The sequence below is a fragment of the Musa acuminata genome, chromosome BXJ2-6, assembly GCF_036884655.1.
Source record: "Musa acuminata AAA Group cultivar baxijiao chromosome BXJ2-6, Cavendish_Baxijiao_AAA, whole genome shotgun sequence".
Taxonomy (NCBI): Eukaryota; Viridiplantae; Streptophyta; class Magnoliopsida; order Zingiberales; family Musaceae; genus Musa; species Musa acuminata.
Window position 1 is genome coordinate 15,735,145 of NC_088343.1, and position 27,356 is coordinate 15,762,500.

A 27,356-nucleotide genomic window follows, 5' to 3' on the forward strand; every position below is an offset into this window, starting at 1 on the left:
TCTTCAATTGATGAACAATCGTAATGTTCTTTTTTTTTCATTTTGGTTTTAGTGTTTAAGCCATTTTGGCACATTTGAGTGATTCTTTATAAAGTTTGCCTGGAAAGAGAGAGAGAGAGAGAGAGGCAACATGCGCAACAGCAACACAGCTTTACGTGTTCTAATTAGACTTTTTTACGAGTTATAATTTTTTGGTGAGAATATTAATCTGGCAACATGATTTGATTAGACTCCTTTTGGTATTTTTTCCTTGGTACTTGACGTAGGCTGGCTCTCTTCGACCCACTCAGAAATTTCTAACCATGGGGATAAAAGTACTACACATTTCGTACTTGAGGCAAAGTACTACTACACATTTCGTACTTGAGGCAAAATCATGGAATTTTAGTCAGGAAAAAAATTCCATGCTTGCAGATCATTCTAGTGATCTTCGATGAGTGCATCATTATGAAATAAGAAAAAGTGAACCTAATCGCATCCATGGCAAAGGACTTACGTTCACAGTGGTTGCCACAACTATATCCAAGATATATTGTGGTCCTCTGAAGTCCAAGGCCTTGTCTCTTGGATCATCAATAGCTTTAGTTGAGAATTGTCGATACCGTACGTCGTACCTCTTAGTAGCAGTGAGCCTTAAACCCTCATGTCCTCAATCCAGTGTACGTACCAGTAGTAGTAGAATGGGGTCGTACCTCCCCCATGCCATAAGATACCCGCAGCCAGCTGTTCTCCTCGTCCGTGAACCGGGATAGAGAAGTTGGGAGAATGGGGTAGCTTTAACTAAAATTAGATCTCAGGCAGCTTGGTTTCAACGACGTCTGGGTGGTGTAGTCGGTTATCACGCTAGTCTCACACACTAGAGGTCCCCGGTTCGAACCCGGGCTCAGACAATTCAATTTTTATCGTACATTGCACAATTAAGAGGACGAACTGTCCGAAAAGAAACAATTATTTTTTGAATTAATTAATGTATTTACTTATGAATCTCTTGTCTAACATGTTAGTACAAAAATGGGAGCGGATTTCAATGGTCAATTAGTTCCTAATTGAAGTTACACAAAACAAGAAAATGAATTAGTCCTATTTAGGCAAAACCCTCAATATCGAACTCTTTTATTTCCGGATTAATTAATTTATTACTTAATCACATGCCTATCTTGTAGGCTAAATTGAGGAAACATTTTTCGATTGTTAATTAATTTTCCTTGATCATAAAGCAAACTCTAAACATAACAATTTTTATTTTAAGAAAATATCATAATCAATCCAAATGTAGAATTTGGCTGAATTGATTACTCAGTGTATTGACACCCTTCAAACAAGATTAACATAGGAATCATGTTGAACCTCATATTTCATAAGAATCTACAGTCAATTAAAAAAGAAGCCATCCATAGCAACTCTAATATTATCTAATGTATTACGGCAGAAACGTAGGCTCAACAAATCGTCTATGTAAGCATTCAAGTGTACACTTTTTTACCTGTTTGAATCAATGTTACACTACAAAAGAGCATAAAAAGTCAAGTTGTTGTATAGGTAACTACTCACTTCACAGCAGCACCCATCATCCATCAACCTCTGCTTTTATTTCTCTTGGAAGGTCTTTCTTGTAGTCCTCGAAAGAAGCGGGGAATTTTCCCACAGTGCCTTCTTCTACAACCCATATCTCGCTCCTCTCTTCATCCTCGCACACACGTGATATCAAACGAGAGTCATGGCTCACCAAAATCAAACCCACCGGTGAAACCCTGCAGTGCGTCTGTCGATGCATCAATGCTCTGCATGTCCAGGTGATTTGTGGGCTCATCCAACACAAGAACATAGAGGTGAAAACAACACGGGTCTTCTGGCCTCCGCTTAGTTCGGCAATGCGTGTGAGATGGTTGTGGCTGGGGAGGCCAAACTTCCCAAGCTTAGCACGCGCAGCTTTTGGCTCCTGCGCACCTCTCCTTCAGTGGGCAAATTCAACAGAGTGGATTTGCCTGCACCATTGAGCCCAACAATGGCGACTTTTGTCCCCATATCAATACCCACATCAACGTTGGAAAGCCTGAAATCCTCCCTGTTGGGGTAGCTGAAGCTGACCTCGATAAGTTGCAACAGCTGTGGTGTGAGCTCGGTGGGCTCTGGGACTGTAATCATCATCATCATCATCATCCACCTTCCCCCTTGCTTTGTTCTTCGCCGCCTTGGCGGCCACGACCTTGGCAAGCTCATCAATCTTGTCCTGCTTGATGGGCTGACAGCTTTAATAACCCATAACCCATATTTTTTTTTTGACTAAATCCTAAATCTAATTAGAAAAAAAAATAGGGATTACGAAATTGAGGTAGGAAGAAAGCAACAGCAATGACGAAAAGTATTGCAGCAACTTGATTAGGATAATAAGATAATAAGATAATAAGATTATTCTCAATCAATTTGGAAAGAATTCATATATTATTATTAAGATTTTAGGTAAAAGATTGATATTTGTATATTTATTATTCTTATAGTGGATCATCTCTAGTTTATCTTTAATTTTTACCCTTCGGAGTTTTTTTATGTAAATCTTGATATTCTATTTTATTGTGATTTCATTTAATTTCGCTGGATCTATTAATATTTATTCATATAAAAAATTTATTTCGCTTTATATCTCGTCTCTCTCGGCGTCTTCTTCGTACCTTTCATATGTTCTCACTTCATGCTTCTTTGCGCTTTATCATCCAAGTTCCCACGGTAGACATGGACCGACCGAATCAGATTCGATTTCGGAGTCGACCCGGTTCGATCCGAAACAAATCGGGCTCGATTCAATTTGACGCACAAGGATGAATCACAATGCTTCCGCTTTCCTCGGCTGGAATAGTTAAAAGTGTTCGGAGCCGTACTCTTGCTCTTATGATTAAATAGGGTGATTTCGCGTACTTCTATTTTCGATTTTTGCTAAAAGGCGTCTTCTTTCGATTTTTTTTTTTGAAAAGTCCCTAACTCGAAAAATGTCTAATTTGAAAATACTAACTGTACTATCTCCGTCCAGTGTTTTGGACTAGAATAATATTTTTTTGGCATTATAATAAAAATACTATAAAACTTACTTTCAAACACTATAAATTAGCTAAATAAAATCAAAATATACTAAAAATTATTTGATATATATTATAATTTAAATAATTATTTATAATAGTTTAGTAATAATATAACTCAAATAAAAATAAAAATAACTTTTATATGCCTTGATCATCATAATAAAAATACTTTAAAACACTATAAATGATTAAAATGAACTCTTAAACTTAACCAAATAATCTAATACTGTAAAACTTATTTGAAAACACTATAAATAATTTAAATTAATTTCTAACTTTAATCAAATCAACTATAAGCCTAAAATATAGTATCGTAATTATCTTATAATTTTTCAATAGTTTTTAATATCACTTATAATTTTTCACTTATAATTTTTCAATAGTTTTGTAGCATTTTTGATACTTTAATAAAAATAAATAAATATTATTAAAAATTGCTATAAATGAACCAAATAAAAACACGATTCAAAACCGTTAAAATTTTGACAATATAAGTTGGTGAGGGGTACTTTACTCTTTTTTTTTTTTTCAGGCAATGTATAAGAAAAACAAAATGAAATACCTTATACTAAAGACCGTAAAAGAGGATCTTATTTAAGAAAATTATCCAAATAAATATATTTGAGTATTTTACCTAGAAAAGCTCTCAGAGTTAGACTTTTATCGCCTCAATCGTTCTCATCTATTCTCCCTCCGCCTTTGTGTAGGAAAATTTAGGATCGATATCATATGCACATCGAAAAAATAAAAATTAAAAATCTTAGATTTCCCAAAAAAATATTTGTTATCATATCAAAATTTATGCACAAAAATTTACGAAACTGAAAACCACATAAGAGATAGTTGTGTTACTTAAGGAGATTGTATATCCTTGAAATCTTATAAATTTGTAAGAGATGATAAAGGAGGTCAAATTTCTTCTCTAGTGGTGATCCACACGGTAGGAGCTGCGAAGACGCTCTTCGAATCGTTGCTCAAATTTCCATGCCTATTGGCTGAGGAGGAGAAGGAAAAAGAAGAATAGGAGGTGGCAACCAAAAAGTCTAACATATGACCATTTGGTTCTCTCTTATTTATAGAGACCCTTTGTCAACTTAACCCTAATGGATCATGTCGTATTGGGTATTGGATCTTTATCCAATTACTCAAACCTCTTATATTAGTGGGTCTCTATCCAATAATATCTTATTAGCTATTATTGGATCTCAAGATCCAATAATTCATGGGCTTAATAAATATTCAATAAGATATGAGCTCCGACGGATATCTCATATCCGAATATATACTCGTCGCAATATCTACCATATGTATGTGACTCTCTATGCCCAATATCAAGCTAATCATGAGTCATACCTGTCAAATATACCATATCACTACGTTGTAATAATAATCTCCATATTAATTCACTCGACTCATCGAATGCGGATGTACCAAGCCACTACATCGTAGTCCCCAAACAATATAGGCGAATAATCTTTGGACCTATCTGTCCTCAGTTACCATGTACCTATAGTTCATCATCCATCTAATATCCTAGAGATCATACACTGACCATAATGCTATCAGCCCATACGATTTCTCCTCAAGTCTCACTCTAATTAGATTTTTTTAGAGAACTCTTTCTCTCTCAATTCGATTGATCTTGACTAAGGATTTGTTTGAACAAGAACAAATGAGATATTCCTCTCATGATATCGAGAGTGGATGATCCTCTATCAACACTCAATAACCCTTATAAGGTTGGCTGCCACTCTTGATGACCGGTCGTGCTAGATTTGAAACTTCAAACTAAGTCTGGTATTAAAGAGCGGAGTACTCAAATAGTATATCCTTAGTGTCTTAAGTCTAAGGGCTAGGTACACCATTGAGATGATTGAATCGTTATTTGATAATTAGGTATCATCAACCATCTAGTATTCCGTGAGCAAATCAATCAGTGAACTCATTCTCTAATGAATGCTTGCACCATAACCCTAGTGTCCCCACATGAGCAATTATGAGATCAGTTGTCTCAATCATATAGATGAGTATATAATATACTAGTCTATCCGGTTATCTCGATGTTCTTGTCGAGTAACCTATGATCAGGATTATTTAGGGTCTATGTTTAGAGGTGAATCGATCTCATTATCGTAATCTCATCACGATTCGATTCTCATTGCACATAGACATCACAATATATTTATGCATCAAGCAATATAAAGTGAGAAAATACCATAATAATAATAAGTAAAAAAATTACTGTTATATCATGCGTATCATCACTCATCTGATTGGCTTATAAGGCACCTATGACTATCACTTTATTTTTTATTGTCTTAGCCATGGCCTCCTCCCCGTAACGAATATACCCTTATAACTATGAGCACTCATATTATCCTCCTCTTTGTGGTATTCCTTGCTTTCCTCCTTACCCTCTCCTCGACCTCCCCTATATGCTTGTTTCACTCCATCATCATTGGGTTGCTTATCTGCCCTTTCTCTTCCAACCCCTAAAGTTATCACCATAGTCATCAAACTGAAGCCCCTCGTTATCATTGTTATCACTATGAAAGCCATTGTTGTTGATGTTGGAGTTGTGCTTAAGTCATTATCTCTTGATCATTCCTCCACAAAGGTAGCCTTGTTGAGAGAGGGGGCAACCACAAGCCGTTAAGTCAACTATGCTATCCTAATCATATGGGGTGTTAATAACGCTAGCATTATTGAAAGCATGGGTGGATCAATCCTGTAGACCATTGAGTCAACCATGATAATCCTATCGCGCGTGGGGTGTTGGGTGTTAGGAATATTTTTATGAACTTTTGAATAATGTTTATTGAGTCTGTTTAGTCTAGTTGTTTATTGAGTTAGTTTGATGTAGTTAAAGTCAGGTTTATTTAATATTTATTTATTATTAGAGTTCAAGTTCTGATAGACTCTAGGTAGAACTCTATAAATAGGGATGTAACTGCTTCTTTTCAGTTATCTATGAAAAGTATTATTCTGTCTTTTGACAAACCCTAAGAGGCTGATCCCCTCGAAGCGATCAAGGAGGGTTGATCCCCTCAAAGCGATCAAGAGGCCGATCCCCTCGAAATGATCATCTCCTTTCTCTTCTTCTTTTTACGATAAGACTTTAGGGTCTTATCATTTGGTATCAGAGCGACGATAAGACTTTAGGGTCTTATCATTTGGTATCAGAGCGACGATAAAACTTTAAAATCTTATCATTAGGGAAGGACGGACGATGCGGTAGGAGGGGAGGAAGGGATGGGATAAAGTAAAGGGAGAAGGGAGAGATGTTCTACCGATAGCATTGCTCATAATGGGAGTAAGAGGTGACGATGATGACAACTGATGTAATAATGATTAGGGATATTAGGAAGAGTACATGTGTGTCTTCATCAAAATAACAAAAAGACCACTAGGTGAAAATTAGTTAGGAGGTGAAAATACCTAGTATATTTTTTAGACAATTTTAATTATAATATTTCATTCTTGTGTTTTGAGTGCGATGACTCTTTGACCCAATAATTTAGTCTCGTAGAGGGAGGGTGCATGATTAAGGATTTGGAAGGTCAAGACAATTCCCTTGTAAGTTTCATCCCCGAAGTGCTCGAGCAAGCCCAACTTCACAATCTACACCACATTCAAGTCTACTGGGATTTTCTTGAGTTTATTAATTCCAATCAACTCCTCCAACAATATTCACCGGAAGCTTCGTACTATTAATTTGTATATTCAACCAAATAGACCCATCTCAAATCATTTTTTTTAACACATTTTGATAGATCCCTTAGTCTTACCGTACATGGGCTCACTAATTTTTGTATGACCCATGATTTTTTTAGTTTTTGTTTATCCCTTTCAGGATCTGTCCCTTTGATTTTTGTACAACTGATAAGCTTAATATAATGGTTTTTATTTTAAAAATTATAATATTTCAAATCACAAAAGAACGACTTTTTAATTTAGCACATCATTAATAGTTAATTTTGAAGCATATTGCAGTATTAAATAATCATGCACTACGGATGCTAATATTTTAGCACTTTAAATTTTGTCACTTGGTTATGTATATGACGGGTTCGCTATGAAAATATCTGTTTTATAGATCAATATTAAATATAGCATTTTAGTTTGAGTTTGTTTATATTGTCACAGTGGATTTACTATTATTAATTTACAGTTAATCACTAAAATTCTTAAGATTATAACTAACGCTAGTTAGTCGTACCCATTTCAACGAATTCACTGATGTCATGGGATTGGAGTTGGGCGCGTTGACCATCGGCGTAGTCAACAACGACTATTCGCATGGAAGTGTAGGCGCCTGATTGGCTCATTGCGTCGCTTCGACCAATGACGAGCGTCGACGAGGCGTGGCCAACCACGATTAGTAGGGCGCTGCAACGTGGAATCGAATATAATTCCATATTAAGCATCCCAAAACTCAACTAACCAAATTCTTCTCTCCTATCACACGCGGGGAGCGGGGTTGAAGCGGGGTCCACTAATTGTGTGGTTGGAACTGGAGTTCGGTAATCCCACATCTACCCTTATGTCGAACACGCCGTCTCGAGACTACATAAGAAACCCTAAACGAAGTCGAGGCGAGAAACTCGCCACCCCATTTCGAGTGCCTTCGACGCCGCCGGCACTGCCAAGCCCCTGACCCAGGAGATGGAGGCGAAGGACGTCTCCTCCGCTGGCGATGACGCAGCCCTGGAGCCCTCGCGCCCGCGGACTTTCATCAAGGACATCGTCCGCGGTGCGACGGAGGAGCTGGTGGGTCGGAAGGTGGTGGTTGGGGGATGGGTGAAGACGGGGAGGGAGCAGGGGAAGGGCTCGTTCGCGTTCCTCGAGCTCAACGATGGCTCCTGCCTCGCCAATCTCCAGGTGATCGTAGACGCCGCCGTGCACCCGCTAACGCAGCTCGTGCCCACGGGGACGTGCGTGCTCGTGGAGGGGGAACTCAAGAAGCCGCCCGAAGGGGCGAAGCAGAGCGTTGAGCTCAAGGTGGAAAGCGTCCTCGAGGTCGGGACCGTGGATCCTGCCAAGTATCCTCTTCCTAAGACGAGGAAGGGGCTCACCCTCGAGTTCCTTCGCGATTTCGGTCACCTCAGAGCGCGCACCAACACGGTACTCATTCGCCACTTTCTTCTCCGGGAACTTGATTATTTATGATTTGTTTGTATCTTAAAAATATTGGTGATTATTCACTTGCAAATATTGTTCTTGCATAATCTGAAGCTTCTTATTTGAACAAGAGAGCAACCCATTGTAAATCATGAGGAGCAGAACGATCAATGTGTATTGCCTAGTTCAGTTTGTTTCCTATCAGTGACTATAAATCGTAGCATAGTACTTATTCTCTGACTAGGGATCATATGTGTACCATAAATTAGGTTCCTTTATTATCTATATATAGCCCTCTCTTATTTTCAATTTACATCGTCCACATGCGCTTATAAACATGGCCCTGATAGTGTACATAAAGGTGTTTATTCTTTTCTTGCCTTGCCTTCTTTGGGTCTATTCTTATTTGGTGTCAGTCGAAGGTTGCACATTGCATGAATTCTTTAGTATTATTATTGTTATTAGTTTGTTTAAAATTTTTGATCATAGACCTGATGTCTCATCCAGTATGAAGTGATGATGTTTACCTTGACATTGAAGATGTTGAATCAATGCCTTGTCACGGATAAAATTGTAAACAGAGTGTTCGATGTAATACTTGTGTATATCCGTATCTTTCAGTTTTATTCATTCTTTACACAACATATAGAGCGCTTGAAGTAGACTTGACAATCTCATTTTGGTTGGCTTTTGTGGTCGTTTAAGGCTTAAACATAGGTTATGTGCAGTTGTCCATAAGAGGTTCTGATGAGGTTGACCCTTTGCGGACAGACTTAGACAAAACCAATTAAGTTTGTGATAACATGATGTTTTTGCTTATTTGATGCCCTCTCAACTCTTATTATAAGGATGACAATCCAAATAATCACTAGTGTACATGAGTTCGAAGCTTACCTCATTGCTTTGTTATATTTGGATTCTCAAATGCATTTTTGGGATCTCTTCATAATTCGTCGTTGAGCTCCTGAACACTAAATGAGGAACAAGAAATCCCCATATGCAAGGTTTGTCTTTTATCACCAAGAAGTTTTTCCTTTGCTGTTAAGCATACAGGTATGTTAAATCAATCATTTTTTGCAAAGAAATGTTTTCACTTAGGTATATATCTGATTGAAGTACCAATAAGTTAATATAGAGGCATCATCTTGTGTGCAATTTCTTAAATATGAAATATCTTTAACTTTCAACATTATGTTACATGGCTGTGCTGGGAAAGAAGCTCATTTCTTTGCATTATTGGTGGTCAAGAGCCTGCATCCCTTAAACTTTTGCAACTCTTGAGTCTTGTCAAGGTGCCTGAGTTGATAAAAGTTTTGCGAGTCTTATGTCTTGGCAAGGAGTTACAAGTTTCCTGTCATATTGACACGTCTTCGATTGCAAACCCTGCATAATACCCAATGGGAGTGGTAAATGTGATGAACCTAATGGCAATGACAAAGATGTAGATGAAAACATGACATGATTATTGTTGAATTGTTTGCTTAATTAAACTTCTCTATGGCTCCACACCTTTTCTAATTGTTTAGGTATCTTTCATTTCACCAATAAAATTTAAGCACATGGGGATATAGCAAAATGTATAGACGCAACTGGGTAATATGTTTATGTTAATCTTTTTTTTTTTTTGACAATGTCTGTATGTTCATGAAGTCAGTGGACCGTTTTGATAGCTTGCTCCAGAGCAGGAGACTTAAATATTCAGTTCAGTTTTTTTTCTGAAGGTCCAACACGACATTTATGAGGCTGCAAGGCCAGCACATGAAGTTGAATTCCCACAAGGGTTTTTACATGACCACAATTATCCACGTGTTTATGATTAGCTGGATGATGGTTGCAACAAATTTATGTATTTTCCACAATAGACCATATACTACTGGTTGACAAGTTGATGTGCTGTACAGTTATTTCAGTAAACTAGGAAATATATACTTCTATCAACACTGCACTTATGCACTAATTATGGTGGATGATCATATGTTGCATGTAGGTTATTTCATTGTTTGCCTACCTGATCTAGCTGTGTCTTCATGTTTTTGTTGTTTTGCTTTTTTCATTATTATGAGGAACTTCTTATTGATTTATAAAGGTTTGCAGATATCAGCTGTTGCTAGAATCAGAGATGAACTGGCTTATGCAACCCACACATTCTTCAGGAAAAATGGATTTCGTTATGTGCATACTCCTATAATCACTACTAGTGATTGTGAGGGTGCTGGTGAAATGTTTCAAGTTACTACACTTTTTAGTAAAGCGGAAAAGGAAGAGAAAGAGTTAAAGCAGAACCCTCGACCATCAGAAACTGACATCGAAGCTGCTAAGCTTCTTGTCAAGGAGAAAGGAGAGACAGTCTCACAGCTAAAATCATCAAAAGCAAGCGAGGAAGAGATCAGCGCTTCGGTTTCTGAACTCATCAAGGCAAAAGAAAGTCTATCGCGACTGGAAGAAAGGTTTAAGTTGAAAGCTGGGATTCCTCAGAAAGATGGGAAGATTGATTATGCTGGTGATTTTTTTGGGCGACAAGCTTTCCTCACTGTATCTGGTCAGCTTCAGGTCGAGACCTATGCTTGTGCCCTGGGTAACGTTTACACATTTGGACCAACATTTCGAGCAGAAAATTCGCACACGTCACGGCATTTAGCGGAATTTTGGATGGTTGAGCCAGAGATAGCATTTGCAAATTTGGAGGTACTGCATGTGGATATAGTTGTTTCATTTGTTGAAGTGTCTTCTTTACCTAGTACTCTATGCAATAATATTTTGAATTTGGCTGTTATCTGTTTTATCTATTTATTTATTGTTTTATGTTCTGAATTTTTTGACATGATGTTTCTTTTGTCTATATCCTAGTCTTGTATATGATCTCTGTAGATAATTTTATTGGCTATGCATTGTAGGATGACATGAACTATGCAGAAAGTTACGTGAAATTTCTCTGCCAATGGTTACTGGACAACTGTATTGAAGATATGGAATTTATGAAGACTTTTGATGAAACAGCTATAGAGCGTCTTAAGCTTGTTTCATCATCGCCATTTGAGCGTATTTCATATACGAAGGCTGTGCAGCTTCTAAAGAATGTCACAGACAAGGAGTTTGCGATTGAGGTAGAATGGGGAATTGATTTAGCATCAGAGCATGAAAGGTATGTGAAACACATGTATAAGTACTTTTCTGACTATTTTCTTGGAAACCTCACAGTATAATGGTCTGTTGGACTGTCAAGGTACTTAACGGAGGTGTTATTTAAGAAGCCTGTGATTGTATACAATTATCCCAAAGGAATAAAAGCATTTTATATGAAGCTCAATGATGACCAAAAGACAGTAGCAGCTATGGATGTGCTTGTGCCTAAGGTATGCCTTTATGTTTTTGGTAATGTGTTTTCACTTGTCTATTTCTTTTGAGAGATAAGCTTAGGTTTGTCTCTGTGGTCCAGCAACAAACACAGATATTTGAATTACTACAAATAGTACATTTTAACAGATTATGTGACTTCTTTATGTTTTAGGTTGGTGAGCTGATTGGTGGAAGCCAAAGGGAGGAGAGGTTAGATGTGCTAGTAAAAAGGTATACAAATATTTGTCTACTTGTCATGATTGTGTTGCTTTCTAGACCTTTTATTATCAACTTGAATATAATATGCACGCAATTCTTCTACCACCTTTTCTCCTAGAGGCTGATCAGGCAAAACACCTACTGGCTAGATTAACACATTTGTATGCACATCTGATGCAAGCAATATTTGCATTTGTCTGCAAGACAAGAATGTCAAATTTCCTGGCTGTTCCTGGACTTGAGAGGCATGCTACATATGTTCCAGAGAACAGGAAAATTATTTCACATACCGGTTCCCTTCTAAGTTCAGTTCCATTTTACTTCCATCACAATCTTGAATTCTTTGTAACCTAGATGTAGAAATTACTGTATGTTGCCAAAATTGTGGATAATTAACACTTTTGACAAATTGAAGCTAATTGGCTTTTTTCCTCTCAATTTATTTTCAGAATATAAGTGATACTTTGTGCTAGGATAATCTAGGTCGGTAGAGATCATTCTAATTCTCTTTTTTCCTGCCTGCTTTTGCAGAATTAAAGAGTCAGGGTTGCCGCTTGAGCCATATGAATGGTACCTAGACCTCCGTCGCTTTGGTACCGTCAAGCACAGCGGATTCGGACTCGGTTTCGAGCGGATGATTCTTTTTGCTACTGGCATGGAAAATATCAGAGATGTAATCCCTTTTCCAAGATACCCAGGGAGGGCGGACCTCTGATTCAAAAATCTTGTTTTTCATAGCATGCAAATACATTGTCATACAGTGCATGTCAATCTGCAAAATCTTGACCTTTCACTATGCCTAGGAAGTGTGAGATTTTTATAGCCAATCCAATTAAAGTATGGATGACTTTGTTTTTGATTATTCGAGACAGAGTGAAGTATATATTTTATCTGCAAATTTATTGGTTCGCCATCACTAACTGTTCTTTTGGTGGGTAGCGTTAGCATCTGGTATCTCCCAAGTCTAACCTAAAAGCTACGGCCAGTAGTCTAAGATATTGCCATTGATGCTAAATACTTTTGTGTTTTATTGTTAGATGAATAACTGAAGAAAATAGCTACTGATGCTTTTCTGCGTTCTTACTCTTTACTATCCTAATAATCAAAGAAGATATACATAATGCTCCACCAGGCTTTTCAGCAATACAAGTTCTGGAGAGGGCTTTATGTTCTTCCAACTATAAAGGTGATGTTTTCATCACTTGAACCCAAAATCATATTGCATATGATGTTTCATTGCCATTAAGAATTCATGCAATAAATTAAACTAAACCAAAATAATAATAATAATAAACTCATGATATAAAATAATAAATTAAAATATTTTATAAACCATAAACTCTATAATCCAAGTTCTTATTTTTATATAATCTTAAATATATACAAATATTCAAAATTTTCTTGTTAAAAAATAAAAAAAAGTTTAAAATTATTTTGGAAGACATAAAAATGTACAATCCAAGTCAAAAAATGTATATTTTTTTCAATATGTTTTGTTAATTTTATGATCATTTTAGTGTTTTGAAATATTATATGTCAGTATATTGTCCTAAAAATTGTTTCAAAATATAAATATCTACAATCTATGCTGGTATGAATTTTAAATCATCTAGCGAATTTTTTTTAAAAAAATGTGTTAAAATGTAGATGTATCTAATTAAAAACTTTGAAACCGACTCAAATTTATTTAACTAAGTATGAATCAAACCAAACCCAGCAATGGAAAAAAAAATAATAAATAAAAATAAAAAAAGATCTAAAAAGGCCCCCATGCCTTTTTAGTAGTAAAATTGAAAAAAAATAAAAAAATCTATACTTGAATAAAATTAAAAACAGAGCATTTTTAAGGAAAAGAAAACAAAAAAAACTGCATGTCCTTTTTCAGAGGTCCCCGCTTGGTAGCACCAGAGACTCTCTCCCACATCATTATGATCATCAACTTGGTCCTTACCATATACTATTTATAGATGATATCATTTATTCCTTCGTATTTAAAATATAATATTGATAGATGAGTTCTACGGTCCATTAATAATGTTTTTCCATGAGGAGTAACGATCTACACATATTACTGTCAACTAAATCATAAACAATCTCTTTCTCTCTCATCTCATTCCATTCCATTTTGAGTTCTTTGATGAATGATAAATTATTTGAACAGCGGTTTGAACGAAGATTAGTGAAAGATAAAATAAATGCATTTAATGTGTAACATGAAAGAGCAACATAAGAACCTCTGCATAAATACTAAAAATCGAAGGACTTAGTAAGCAAACTTGATCAGTTTAGGGAAATGAAGACAACACGAGAGAACCGGATGAGGTTTCGCCGTTATTGTTAAACTGTGGCAGCTTTCCTTGTCTGGTTTTGTTGGTTCCTTTCCTCGTTCGTCCTTGAGGAGAGAGAGAGAGAGAGAGAGGGATCGAATCTTGGGTTGTTCGGTTCGGTTTCTTGCTTGCAACGGCGGCGGCGAGATCGCCGACAAAGATGCGAGGTAGGAGATGTGGAAGGAGGTCAGGGACAGGGAAGCGGGTAAGTTGCCCCCGATCACATTCGCCAGCCGTGTCCGCTCCCGTCGCGTTTCCGCCCTCGGCCTCTCCAACCACAAGGAGATCGTCAGCCCCCACCACGGCGCCGTCAACGCTCTTCAGGTCCCTCTTCGATCTCTACCTCCTTCCTTCTTGTTGCGTGTTCATCATGGAATCGGAGAATTCGTTCGGTTCTGGACGGATCCTCCTATTCGAGAATTTCCACAATGTTGAAACTTTACAACCGTACTTGCTTGTATTATCCCTTTTTATGCATCGACATGGTTATGATCTGCCACTACCTTCTTTTGTTTCCTCCTGGGCGTTACTGATCTAAGGAAATAGAAGTAGCAGAATTCGGGTGAAAAGTAGCATTACCCATCTTTGACAGAAGAACATTCTACTTCTTTCTATGGCCTACTTGATCTTTTTGTTTTATCGATTGTAATCATCTCTTTTGCTGAGGGCATAACTGACAATGAATAGTTTCTTTATGGAACTTAGATTCATAATCTTTCATAGTGAATAATTCTTTAGAGACAGTGTTATGGTCATATAAGTTGACAACATGGTCAGGTTGACTTGACAGAGGGGCGATATCTACTTTCTGGAGCATCGGATGGATCAGCTGCTGTTTATGATATCCAACGTGCAACTGATTATGAGGAAGGTCTGATTGCGAGACACAGGAGTCTATTTGTGGTTGACAAGCAACATGAATATGGACATAAATTTGCTATATCCACTGCCATCTGGTATCCAGTAGACACAGGCTTGTTTGTCACGGGTTCTTTTGACCATTTTGTCAAGGTTTGGGATACAAATACGACTCAGGTAGGCTTTTCTCGTTGATTTATCTTTCATGTATCTTAATCTACGTGATTTCTTATTTCTTGCATGTCTAATGGTTAGGGTGTCATGGATTTTAAAATGCCTGGAAAGGTTTATGGCACAGCAATGTCTTCAGTAGCTAAGGCACACATGCTTATTGCTACTGGGAGTGCAGATGTTCAAGTTCGTCTCTGTGACATTGCTTCTGGAGCATTCACTCATACATTATCGGGTCATCGTGGTAAGAGACACCTAACATGAGACAATGTTTTGCTTTTTTCTTTGGTCACCATTTCACATGCTTGGATCTCTCAGTTCATGCATTTCCTCAAACATATTAAATCATCATGGTAAGATACAAAAATTATTCTTGTATGAGATTGTTTTTTGATATTTTGCTTGTGTTCGATGCATTTTGTACATATCACAGGCTTATTATGTTGCCTTCAACTTTATGACAAGGATCTGCTGATTATACACTTGGCAATACTGAAAATATAAGCTTATAAGCTTAAGCTTGTGAGAAGAGGGTAATAACTTGGTATTATGATTCTGAATTGATACGGACTCCCGATACCTGAAAAATGATCTGTTCTGGATCTTGATACATGGTATGTCACTTGGCTCATGATCTATCAGAGGTTATTCACTTCCATTTTTAAGTAACATATTCAATCACTTAGGTAAGATATATTGAGCTAAATTGGTAATTAGCTTTTGCATTTAATTGGGTCAAAGGTCAATAAGATGGTGCTATAGAACCTGAGAGTTCTGAATTTTCACACTGTTAATTGTTTAGCACTTTAATATTTGAAGATTCTCTTGAATGGATTTTAGAGGAGAAAGGCCTCATATATATATTTTCTAAATTAAATAACATTTATGAGATTGGATTTCCAGTTCTCATCATTTGATATACCTAGACTGTTATATATATATAACAATCTAGGTATCTGCTTGGGACACAAAACAAAATTGTGATTTGAGAGGCATAAACTGGAATGGTCTCTAAACGGGGTGGACTGAGTCTAACATAGTTACACTTGCTGGTTGTACAGTAGCACTTCAGCTGATATTCTTTTCTCCTAACTGGCAGACCTTGTCATGTGACCCTCAATGCAGATTGAACTGTCATGGCTAGTTATTATCTTCCAAGTGATGATGCCTTATAATGTATGACTTGCACAAGTATTGGAGAATAACAGATCTTACATCGTTTTGTTACTCATGATCAAAGTTCTCGCTTCTAATATAATATGGTTTTGCAGTTTGTCCTCTAAGTAGGTCCTTCACTAACTAAGCTTGAGTATCATTTTAAAAAGATACACTGGAATTACCTTTAAACTGTTCCACTGTAGGAACTTAATATATCAATTACTGTTCATTCTAGAAATATTACCATAATGCTGTTCCAATTCGATTGAGCCTCATATGTTCAAATATTATTGTTTTGGTGGACCTAATGGGTATACTAGGAGTATTGAGCTTCCAAATATTCTTATCAAAAAGTAATCGTGCTACATGCTTTAGTTTGTCAGTGAAAATAAGTTATCTAACTAACTAATCTGGCATGAACCTAGACTGGACCTTGAGGTATACAAGAAGTATTGAGCTTCCAAATATTCCTATAAAAAAGTAATCCTGCTGCATGCTTTAGTTTGTCAGTGCAAATAAGTTATCTAACTAACTAATCTAGCATGAACCTAGACTATATATCAAGTGGTGTTCGATCTAGTTTATGATTGTAACGCTGTTCCAACTCGGTTGAACTTCATACATCAAAATATTATTGGTTTACTGAACTGAATGGGTAGCTAAGAAGTGTTTTAGTGTCCTCATATTCTTATAAAAAATAAATCCTGCATGCTTTACTTTATCAGTGAAACTAAGTTATCTAATTAACTGATCCAGCATGAACCTGAACTGGACTTTGAGGAATTCCTAAATTCCTACCGACCGCACTTGAATTTTTTGTTATACCAATTTTTCAATTTGAAATATGTTTTTTCACTTTAATTTATTAATGAAATTAAATGCCAACTCTTGTACAACTGAAGCATAAACATGATACATTAAAAGAAAATTTAGAATAAGAAAGAAGGCTCATACACCTATCATGAAGAGGAATAATTTTCCAAAGGCTGAACCGTTGACTTAGTTATGTAAAACTCAGGTTTCTGCCATTTTCATTTGCTATTATCTTGGAGGATGCACATATTGACAAACACATGTATAATATTCATATATGTGCGTACATACATACATACATATATACATACTTACATGGTCCATTAAGATTAAAGAGAGTGACACAACAATAATAGACATGTGTGATAACCTATTATCTTTTACCATCATGTATGCAGTAACTGTAACATTATTGACCATTGTCATATCCAGTGATTTGTTCCATGTATTTTCATTTTCATAGAATGTCCTTTTCTAAATGTACAAAAGTTGACTTAAATGATGTTCAAGGATTCTTACAGTGTTTGTCCGCAATGTCAGATGGAGTCATGACTTTGGAATGGTCTACTTGTAGTGAGTGGATTTTGATGACTGGGGGTCGCGATGGTGCAATACGTTTTTGGGACATTAGACGTGCAGGATGTTTCCGTGTTTTAGACCAGTCACAATGTCAGCTTGGAAGGCGACCTCCTTTCCTTGAAAACACATCAAAAAAGGTATGCTTGCTTGACATATGATTGTGCTTTTAATCTATTGTACACATTTCTGACATTCTTACGTCACACCAACCTTTGAATATATCTCCAAGAAAATGCGGACAAAGCCAAATTTAAGGTTGCATAACTGCATAAACAGTCATTTAGCAATAGACCATTCAAACACTCTCATGTGAGTTATTTTTTGTTGTTCTTTGCAAGGTCGTTAAACTTGCGATTTGGGTTATAGGATCGTGCGATCTCATGACCCAATTTAGGCCTGGCCGTCGGGCTAGTCATTGCTAGGATTGGGCTGATTTGGGAGTCGACTTGTAAGATCTGTTGACTTTTTCAAGTCAACTTAAGTTTATCGATTCAACTCAATGGGCCTTATATAAAAACTCATGGTATACAATACCGAATGATACCGTCCGGTACGGGCGGTACATATCGGTCCGACGGCATACCGGTACACGGAACGCCCAGTACCGCCACAGTGCTATAGTATCATACTGTAGCAGTGCTACAGTGTTATACTGTAACAGTGCTATAGTGTTATAGTAATGAAGAAAATATATAAAATTATTCGGTATACCAGGGTATACCACTCGGTACGCCCTGGTATACCGCTCGGTACACCAGTACCGTACCATACCGAGCCAACCTCGAAATACCGATACGATACGGTATTGCATACCTTGTAAAAACTAAAAGCAAATAAATGCCCAAAGATGAGGCGATGTGCGAGGCTGTGACATGATTCCGATAGCATCATATAAGCAACGAGGAGACAAGCGACTGTTGTTGGTAGCAGCCAAAGGATCTGCTATTGCATCTATCCTCGTTAGCCGTTCAACGTTTCATTGGCTGTCACTTCCTCTTTGGTAGCCTTGGAGGTTCCATTCCTATCTCTCCTCTCTTCCCATCTCCTAACGTCTCCTCTCGTCTCTCCTCTCTTAAATTATTCTCTCCTTTCCTCTCCTGTCCTTCCATCTCTCCTATTTTCTCTTTTACTATTCTATTTTTTTTTCCTTTTCTACTTACTGTCTCCGACTTATTTGATGCCTCTTTTCTTTTCTTGCATGCTTCTATTGTACTGGCTTAGTATTTGATGCTCTTGCCCATGTGCAACAAAGAGAAAGAGGCATCGGATAATATGCTGAGTACGGTAGAAGCATGCAACAAAGGGAACGAGGCATCAGATAATAACCTGAGTAGAATAAAAGAGGAGGAAAAAATAATCTATAGAAGGGAAGCGAGGGAAACAAAAAGAGAAGATAGGGGAAGAGAGGAGAGATTTATACAAAGGTAAGAGGAGAGAGAATAGTAGAAAGGAAGAGGGAAGAGACCAAAAGAGAAGGTAGGAGAAGGGAGGAGAGGAGAGACGAGAATAGTACTTGAGTTATGAGAAGCGAAGTGATGGCTAGTGGCATCTCCAACGGTTTGTAACGGACAAACTTCTAAACAAGATGTTGGATGTAATGCTTATGTCTGTCCGTTGTCTTTTGGCATGTTCATGCCTTGTACAGAATGTAAAGGGGCGGCCGAAGGCTTAATAGTCCCATTTTAGTTGGGTTGGTGGCCTCTTTAGGCTTGTAAATAAAGGTTGTGTCATGTGGACACGTTCGAGAGCTTTTCGGTCTGTAATGGACCATTTTACCCTTTGTTGTGCAACTATTCAGAGCTTGTAAAGTCTGTTTGTAATTTGCATTGTCTATGAAGTGTTTTTCGGACATGTTTGCTTGTGGATCCCAATTGAGGCGTTCTCTTTAACCCGTTCTCTCTTTTGTTGGTCCTAAGGGACAATGGGAGGCTTCGGGGAGGCTGACCTTTGCGGACGGACGCGCGAGGGTGCCGCACGCCTTAGGCAAAACCAGCTAAGGTCGTGACATTATGGTATCAGAGCGGGACAAGCACTCATAAAAACACTTGACATGCAAACGTGGGGGACCTAGCGGGGCTGCGTTGAGGGCAGTCAGCACACGCGCGACCGTTTGAGGGAAAACGAGCATGGAGATGTAGGGAAAAGAGTCGCTCAGAGGAGCGGGCATCTGAGATTGGCATTCAGAGGAATGGCCAACCCTTCGCGCAAGAGGCACCACGAGAACAGGCAAGCTTGGAAGAATTTGGAGCGCACAAAGGTTGGGATGGCTGAGTTTGAGCTACGGCTCAACGTTGACAACTTTACTTGATGGTGCTCAAGGCAAGCGAGGCGCTTGGCAAAGGACGAGACCATGCAAAGTGGAATGAGTTGCTCAGCGACCGAAAGAGTTGTGCAAAGCTCACAGAGGTGAGGAGAATTGCTAACTCGAAGAATTCGGTACTCATGCATGGGCTTGTATGCGGACGATGGATTGTTCGTGGCCATCCCAAGGCGGTCGAGACTCGGCGCCATGGAGCATTGAAACTTTCTCTTCGACATGCGAAGGATACGTCCGGAGGAGGCTGAAGTGTGCAACGAGTTCAGCATGTTGCTAGGCCTTGAGGGGTGCAGCGGTGGCTGTATTGACGTGGAGGCGCAATCTAGCAAGTGCGTTTGCAAGAGGCAGAACAATGCACAGTTTGTTCAGCAGATCGGAGTAGTCCAAGGGGATGGTGGTCTCCGAAACGAAGAGAGATGTTGCTCCAACGGGACAGTTATCCAGGAGGGATAAGTCTCAGCTCTCCAGAGGGAGAATCATGTGAGACGGACTTCACATGTTGAGGAGGAGTACCTCACAAACAACAACTCCACGAAGCTCGATGGACTGAGCAAGCGGCGAGGAGTCGTCGCATGATCTCGCTTGAGAGAATGCATTGGTGGATGCATTGCGAGATCAAGTGGGGGAGCGACCCAAATCTACTCAAATGGAGGCACACTTGGAGTCGATATGGAGATCGGACTCAAGGGAGGGCTGACCCGTGGAATGGTGGGCGCGAGGGCCACCAACGACTCAATGCAAAAACGAGGAGCGGAGCAACTTGGGTGTAACTTGGCGAAGTACCCAAGCCGCATGAAGGGAGCCAGCATAGAAGTTGGAACATGGAGCAGAGGCACAGCGCTTTCCCTAGACAGAGGTCAAGGACATGAACTCTTGCAGAGGCAGGAGTAGAATCATGCTGTTCCCTGGGTCCTTCATTCTGACAGAGCGGACTCATCTTGCATGGTGCCAAAGACGAAGGGAGCTTCGGGGCACATGCACCTTATCTCGGAGGAGCATTCGATGGAGGAACTAAGGCGACTCAATTTGCGGAGGCGAAGTTAGGTACAGAAGGCCTTAGCACGGGGCAAGAGGACGCAGAGGCGGGTACTCTTGAAGAATATGCCACAGTGTTGCCATTCGAGTTGCTATGAAGGAAGCGGTGCGCAGTGGAGATTGTGCTGGTAGGGGCAGAGGCCCAGGATCCAGGCAATGGTGTACAAATTACAGTGAAGTCGGTGGACTTCGGCAGCTACTAGGCGACGGACTGTCCTAGAGCGGTGCTTCATCTAGGTGTGACCCAAGAGTGGGTGGATGAAGGTCGATTGCCAAAGGAGCGAACAAAATCGAAGGTGGAGGAGACCCTGCGATGTATTGGCAGAGGCCACACATGAAGGGTTCACAATTCGAGTTTATTCCACAAGGATTAGAATGCAATGGAGATGTCACCAGGAGGCGACATGGTGCAGCGGATCGTGGTGGAACAGTTCGTGGCAATACGACACACACGACATAGTCCCGGGAGGGACTAGATCATATGGAGGTATGATCGGGAGCTACTGGGAGCTCCGCTTTGGTGAACAACACGATGGCAAGAAGGGCTATGGATTCAAGGAGTGAAGGCCATGGTACCGCAGAGGCGGGTCTTCCGGGCGTGCACCGAATTTTGCATCGGATAAAAACCTTGGTCATCAGCATATGGGGGCTGGGTTCCACCAAGGGAAAAGTTCGAATGCAAGTATCAGTGAGTCCCATGAGAGGGACTTGATCATGCAGAGGTATGATCGAAGCAGCTGGAGAGTTGGACTGCTCCAGAGCTCATATTCGCTTAAGGGAGCCCGACAAGTCAGAGGACAAGGTCGAGTAAGCGAACGTTGCTACCAAGGAAGCTAAGGAGAACAGAATCGGTGCAAACCCTACAATGTGATGGCAGAGGCCATGCATGGGAGTTGCAGTCTGTCTTTCCATCGACCAAACAGACTGCTTGGAGAACACAGAGGTGTTGAAGCAGGAGGTCGAAAGGGGCGAGGAAGCGACGACGAGTCCAGAGGGACTTAGCTACCCAAAATCAAGCATCAGTTAGAATGGAGGTGGACTCAGAGGAGTGCCACGGAGACATCTCTACTGATTGTGAAGGAAAGGGATACAGAGGCGAGGCGACGGATAGTAGGGCTATGGGCATGGCAGCGCCATGATACCGCAGAGGCGGGACTTCCGTGCAAGTCATTGATCCCTTGCTCTCACGGAGGGAGAGCGCTTGGTCGTGAAAGGGGCCGAGGAGGTGGAGCATGCAGAGGCAATCTCCAAGTACCGAGACAAGGCTGAAGGGCAGAGGCCAAGAAACTTCGTAAGACCGGTGTCAACAAGTTTCTCATCAAGATAGCCGTAAGTGAAGGACTTCGGGTCATGCAAGAGTGCACGACCAAGGAACGAAGCAAGCAGTACGCGGTGCTGTACCTTTGCTACTCAGTGGAGTAGGCGGCAGGGTTGATGGAGAAGACGGTACAATCCCAGAGGCGACCTCATCTATCAGAGAATTACTCCAAGTTGGGGTGAAAACTTCCTGCATTCCAGAAGTTCAATGGCATTGAGAAGGTGAATCACAGTAGCTAACTCAACGCAAGGAGTGCAAACACTTCAAGTGCTTCAGAAGTGTGAGCAAAGAGCAGGCGAAGGCCAGTAACCAGCTCGATGCATGAAGTACAACCTCGAGGAGGCGGGCGAAGTCAAGTATCCTTTGCCTTCTCAACTCTTAAGAGAATGGGCGAAACTGAGTACCCCAATTCTCTTATCTATCCAGCAGAGGAGCTCTGCACAAGTTCAAAGACCCTTCGAAGAGAATGGAAGATAATAGTTATCAAATCCTCACCAACGGTGATCAGTGCTACTGAGAGTAGATTGTCCACCTCATTTCCCAACGAAATGCCAATCGAAAGCGGAAGTGATGCGAACCTACTTGGATGTGACAACTAAGTGAAAGAAGAGTCAATGAGCAGATTTTGTGGAGGAAGGACCCAAAACTTCAGAAGTTTGCGAGGCGATGCTCGTTAAAGCTCCAACAAGCATCCACCCAGTTCAAGCAGCATGTGGAAATTTTGAGAGACTGGCGCACTAAGGATGGTCTTTTCCTTCATTTGGTGGATCCGCAGGAATCAACGAGGATCAATACAACTCAGCCAACCCCACACCAGAGTCAGAGTCATTGGCGAGTTGAAGCAGCATGGCGGATCAAAGGTTCGACTACTCAGAAACAGCAGCGGAGAGCAGCTGGGAGCCAGGAGGCGCATTGCAGCTGGAGCGGAAGATTGAAGACTCAGCAAAGGCGAAGAGTTGCAGTGTTCACAAAGGCTTCGATGAGGACGTCGAAGGGATAAGTGGGGGAGAATGTAACGGACAAACTTCTAAACAAGATGTTGGATGTAATGCTTATGTCTGTCCGTTGTCTTTTGGCATGTTCATGCCTTGTACAGAATCTAAAGGGGCGGCCGAAGGCTTAATAGTCCCATTTTAGTTGGGTTGGTGGCCTCTTTAGGCTTGTAAATAAAGGTTGTGTCATGTGGACACGTTCGAGAGCTTTTCGGTCTGTAATGGACCATTTTACCCTTTGTTGTGCAACTATTCAGAGCTTGTAAAGTCTGTTTGTAATTTGCATTGTCTATGAAGTGTTTTTCGGACATGTTTGCTTGTGGATCCCGATTGAGGCGTTCTCTTTAACCCGTTCTCTCTTTTGTTGGTCCTAAGGGACAATGGGAGGCTTCGGGGAGGCTGACCTTTGCGGACGGACGCGCGAGGGTGCCGCACGCCTTAGGCAAAACCAGCTAAGGTCGTGACAGGTTGGTGAGGATAGATGCAGCAACAGCCCTCGTGTCCGGCAGTGGATTAGGGCTTTCATTTCCTTGAATCTCATATGTTGTTTGTAGCCTCACATGTTGCATCATCTTCGGGCGCTTGTTTGTTTTTTTATAGAAAGCCCATCTAGTTGAAACAATAAATGTTTTAATAGAAATCCCATTGAGTCGAACCAGTAAAACTCAAGTCAACGTAGATGAGTCAACTGATCTTACCAAGTTGACTGATGAGTTAACCCAATCCCAGTTTTTTATGTTTCGGTGACCGGCCCTGACTTGCCAGACATGATCTGGGCCTAAAATTGCATGGTCCTATGGTCTAGATTATGAGTTTAACAACCTTGGTTTTATTCATTCAATTAATGGCCAGTTCTCACTTTTGTTGCTATGCTATGGACTGTTTCTACTTGGAAGAAAAATCTTACTGGCACGTCTACACCATACACCAGCATAATACCTTGTCCAGAAAAAACTTGAAAGAACCTTTCCTTTAGAGTTCATATCTATCTAGTCACAAACTCACTGTATTCATGCATAGGCTGCTTATTTCGTTTAAATCAACTTCTTCTCTATGCATGAATGAACACTTCAACAGAGTAGTTTATACTTTGTTATTCTCCAGAAAAATCTTAATGTTAAAGCATGCTTACGGCAAGCTTGACACTATCTGTTGTTTTTTTCTTGTAAATGATCTGATCTTTTTTCTTTTACCAGATTGTTGCAAGGACATCCCTTGCAGGGTCGTCTTCTTTGGATAATAAGTCTGTATCTAAGAAAAAAACTCCTCTTGGTAATGGGATGAAACAATCGCAAACCCTTCGTAAGCCTCAAAATCTCTTAAGAATGCCTGTGCGGCAGAGATCACATCCTGGAATGTCTTCTAGTCATGATCGAGCAACAGCTCATTATGGTGCTGTGACTGGATTAAAAGCAAGTGGAGATGGCATGTATCTTCTGAGCTCAGGTTATTGCTATAAATTCTCATAGCAACACTTTTTGTAGCACTATATAATTGAATGACCTGGAGCAGGTGACTAGAAATAGATCTTTAACTTTACAAATTGGTTTTCTCTGGTTATGGCTTCATTTTTACTATGGAACTCTTTTCTTAAACACTTGTTCTGTTTCAGGCTCAGATGCACAATTAAGATTGTGGGATATTGAATCTGGCTTGAACATCTTAGCCAAATATGAAGAAATGCGCCCGCAGACTACCAAATCATTACATCTGGCTCTTAACCAAGACTCATCTCTTGTGTTTGTTCCATGCATGGCAACTGTGAAGGTGCCATAACCTTTTTATCCTGAACTACATTTTAACCATAATTACAAGAGGAATGAAGAAATTTTGAAGGGAGAAGGGGACTGTCGTACTTCATATCTGACCTTGCCTCTTTATCTTGCTAGGCATGTGATGTGTGGTCCGGCTTGACACTCCAAACGTTTCGTGGTCACTATGAATTAGTTAACTGCTGCTATTTCAATCTGCAGGATCAGGTAAGAGTTACTTTGAGCGTAGTAATCTGGAACGGAATACACTCGTACAGATTAATTGATACAATGGTTTCGAAGGGTCATGCTTATCATAATATCCTGGCTTATAGGAGCTGTATACTGGGAGCAATGATCGGCAAATTCTTGTGTGGTCTCCCCTCAGTGCAATTATAAATGACTTGGTATCGCTTCACAAACATCTCTACTCATCCAATCATAAATTACTGTTTTTATTTGCTGATTAACACAGAAGTCTACTTTTTTTTCGTATGAAACTTTGAGAAGTGCCCACCATGATTTTTTTGCGTTGTTTTGTTTTAGTAGTAAGTAAAATATTTTTGCATATTAAGGCTTTTGGTGTTTGTTTGGTCTTTTGATCAAACGCAAAGAGAAATGTCATTGTCGTTGTGCTCATAAATCTTTTGTAGTTTCAACTTTCAAGAGAGAAGAATTCTCATCGTTCCTTTTCCTTTTACCCTAATCTGTTCAACTGCTGTGACGTATACTTTTGTCTAAAATGGAATACTATCGAAATGTCTGACATGTGCAGGAAGAAGATAATAGAAAAGAAGGAAAATTTTCAGCAGATAAAGATAACTGGAGCGACTAAAAATGCTGCCTTTTCATGAATTTTGCTGTAATTAGAAGTTTTTTGGTCTTTGAAGACAGACATAGATGTAGAGATATGCAATTCTGGGGGTTTACATGGTCTCTATTCATTGCTATGTTGTGTAACCAAACTAACACGTAATAATACTAGTTCTTATGGCAACGATAAAATGTTTCTTTAGTGTGCCTTGTGCTTCTGTATAGTAGTGAGCGGCACTGATTTGTTTGGGAAATCTGTGAATATTTCTGGCCTCCCTACGCGTGCCACTTTAATGTGGTAAAGTTAATGATTCTTCATTGTAGCGTTTCATGATTCACAATAAGCATGTGATTTGTGATTTGAGACCTCCACCCGTCCGCCGTTCATTGCGTTATGTAATGCCTTAACACATGTAAATCTTCATTCCTTCCGGTAGGTAGTGACCGGCCCAATTCAATGTTATGCTTTCATCATTGAATATTTATTACTGGGGGTAATCTATTTGCTTATTATTATTATTATTATTATTATTATTATACTTATAATTTGGATTTTGTTTGTCTGAGATAAAAGTTGATTCATCTGACCTGATTTTTTTTGCATGAGTCAGATCTCGAATCAAACTTCACCGTTCCGATCTGATTCTTGCAAAATTTATATCAAGGTATTCCTGGCAGTGTCTCTTCGATTCTTATGTCAGTAACTAGTCGTCGAACGGGCTGGATGTCTTTTGAGTTCAAAGATTGGACTTGAGTACACCTATATGGATCCCTCTTTTATAGTGGGTTCCATGAGCCATTACCTCCGGATAGTGTAGGTCATCGACGGAAAAGTGGTGCGTTAATCTCGGGTGTGATTGTCGTGGATCCGCATCGTGTCATGCTTTGATACATGGTGCAGATCGAATGACGAGGTGTGAATAGTTAAGGGGACGTGTTGGGGTAGCTATCGTGGTGCACAAGTGTTGGTCACGTGGTGCTGAATGGTCAATCATCGGGTACCGAGATATTAACTATGTGGTACAAGGTATCAACCACGTAACACCAATATGTTGGTTAGTCGTTGCCAAGTAACACCAATATGTTGGTTAGTCGTTGCCAAGGTGTTGTTGACCTTGTAACATCGAGGTATTGGTTGTTCGGTGCCGAGGTGCCAATCACGCGATACCTTGATGTCGTTCACTTAGCCACATCAGTCACTTGACTTTGACGTGTCAATAATATGGATCTGACATGTGGACAATGCTCGATCGACGTGTCAGCCACATCATTTATTCCGTAACAAATTGTAGCCTCATCTATTCTAATTATGCAGACATTAAAACTCGACCCAACACATCGCTAATGTGACGTGATCTAATATTAATCTGGATAACTGAGTGTTGGGCTGAGCTAAAACTTGATCTCCAATTGAACATATAAAGTAAGCTGAGAACCATTTCTGCTATGTCTCTCGAGACATCAAGTTAGCCTA

General features: G+C 39.7%; 2 protein-coding genes and 1 non-coding gene across 4 annotated transcripts; all 3 read left to right on the forward strand.

Moving 5' to 3' along the window:
• The first annotated feature begins 816 nt into the window (after positions 1-816).
• Positions 817-890, forward strand: TRNAV-CAC (transfer RNA valine (anticodon CAC)). Its single transcript has one exon. It is a non-coding gene; the product is annotated as a tRNA-Val (tRNA).
• A 6,784-nt stretch (positions 891-7,674) lies between these two features.
• On the forward strand, positions 7,675-12,666 carry LOC103988492 (asparagine--tRNA ligase, cytoplasmic 3). Its single transcript, XM_009407016.3, has 6 exons — positions 7,675-8,198; positions 10,290-10,880; positions 11,090-11,337; positions 11,419-11,548; positions 11,704-11,762; positions 12,282-12,666. Exons 1-6 carry the CDS (start codon positions 7,740-7,742, stop codon positions 12,463-12,465), a joined length of 1,671 nt encoding a protein of 556 aa, XP_009405291.2. The 5' UTR covers positions 7,675-7,739; the 3' UTR covers positions 12,466-12,666.
• Positions 12,667-14,032: 1,366 nt separating this feature from the next.
• LOC103988493 (WD repeat-containing protein ATCSA-1) lies at positions 14,033-26,084 on the forward strand. Of its 2 annotated transcripts, XM_009407019.3 has the most exons (9): positions 14,033-14,401; positions 14,855-15,112; positions 15,191-15,350; positions 17,618-17,793; positions 24,515-24,764; positions 24,931-25,085; positions 25,208-25,297; positions 25,405-25,476; positions 25,845-26,084. In XM_009407019.3, exons 1-9 carry the CDS (start codon positions 14,252-14,254, stop codon positions 25,902-25,904), a joined length of 1,371 nt encoding a protein of 456 aa, XP_009405294.2. In that variant the 5' UTR covers positions 14,033-14,251; the 3' UTR covers positions 25,905-26,084. The 2 variants fall into 2 exon arrangements, with proteins under 2 accessions (XP_009405294.2, XP_064969203.1); XM_065113131.1 differs by having other exon boundaries at positions 25,405-26,084.
• The last annotated feature ends 1,272 nt before the right edge of the window (positions 26,085-27,356 follow it).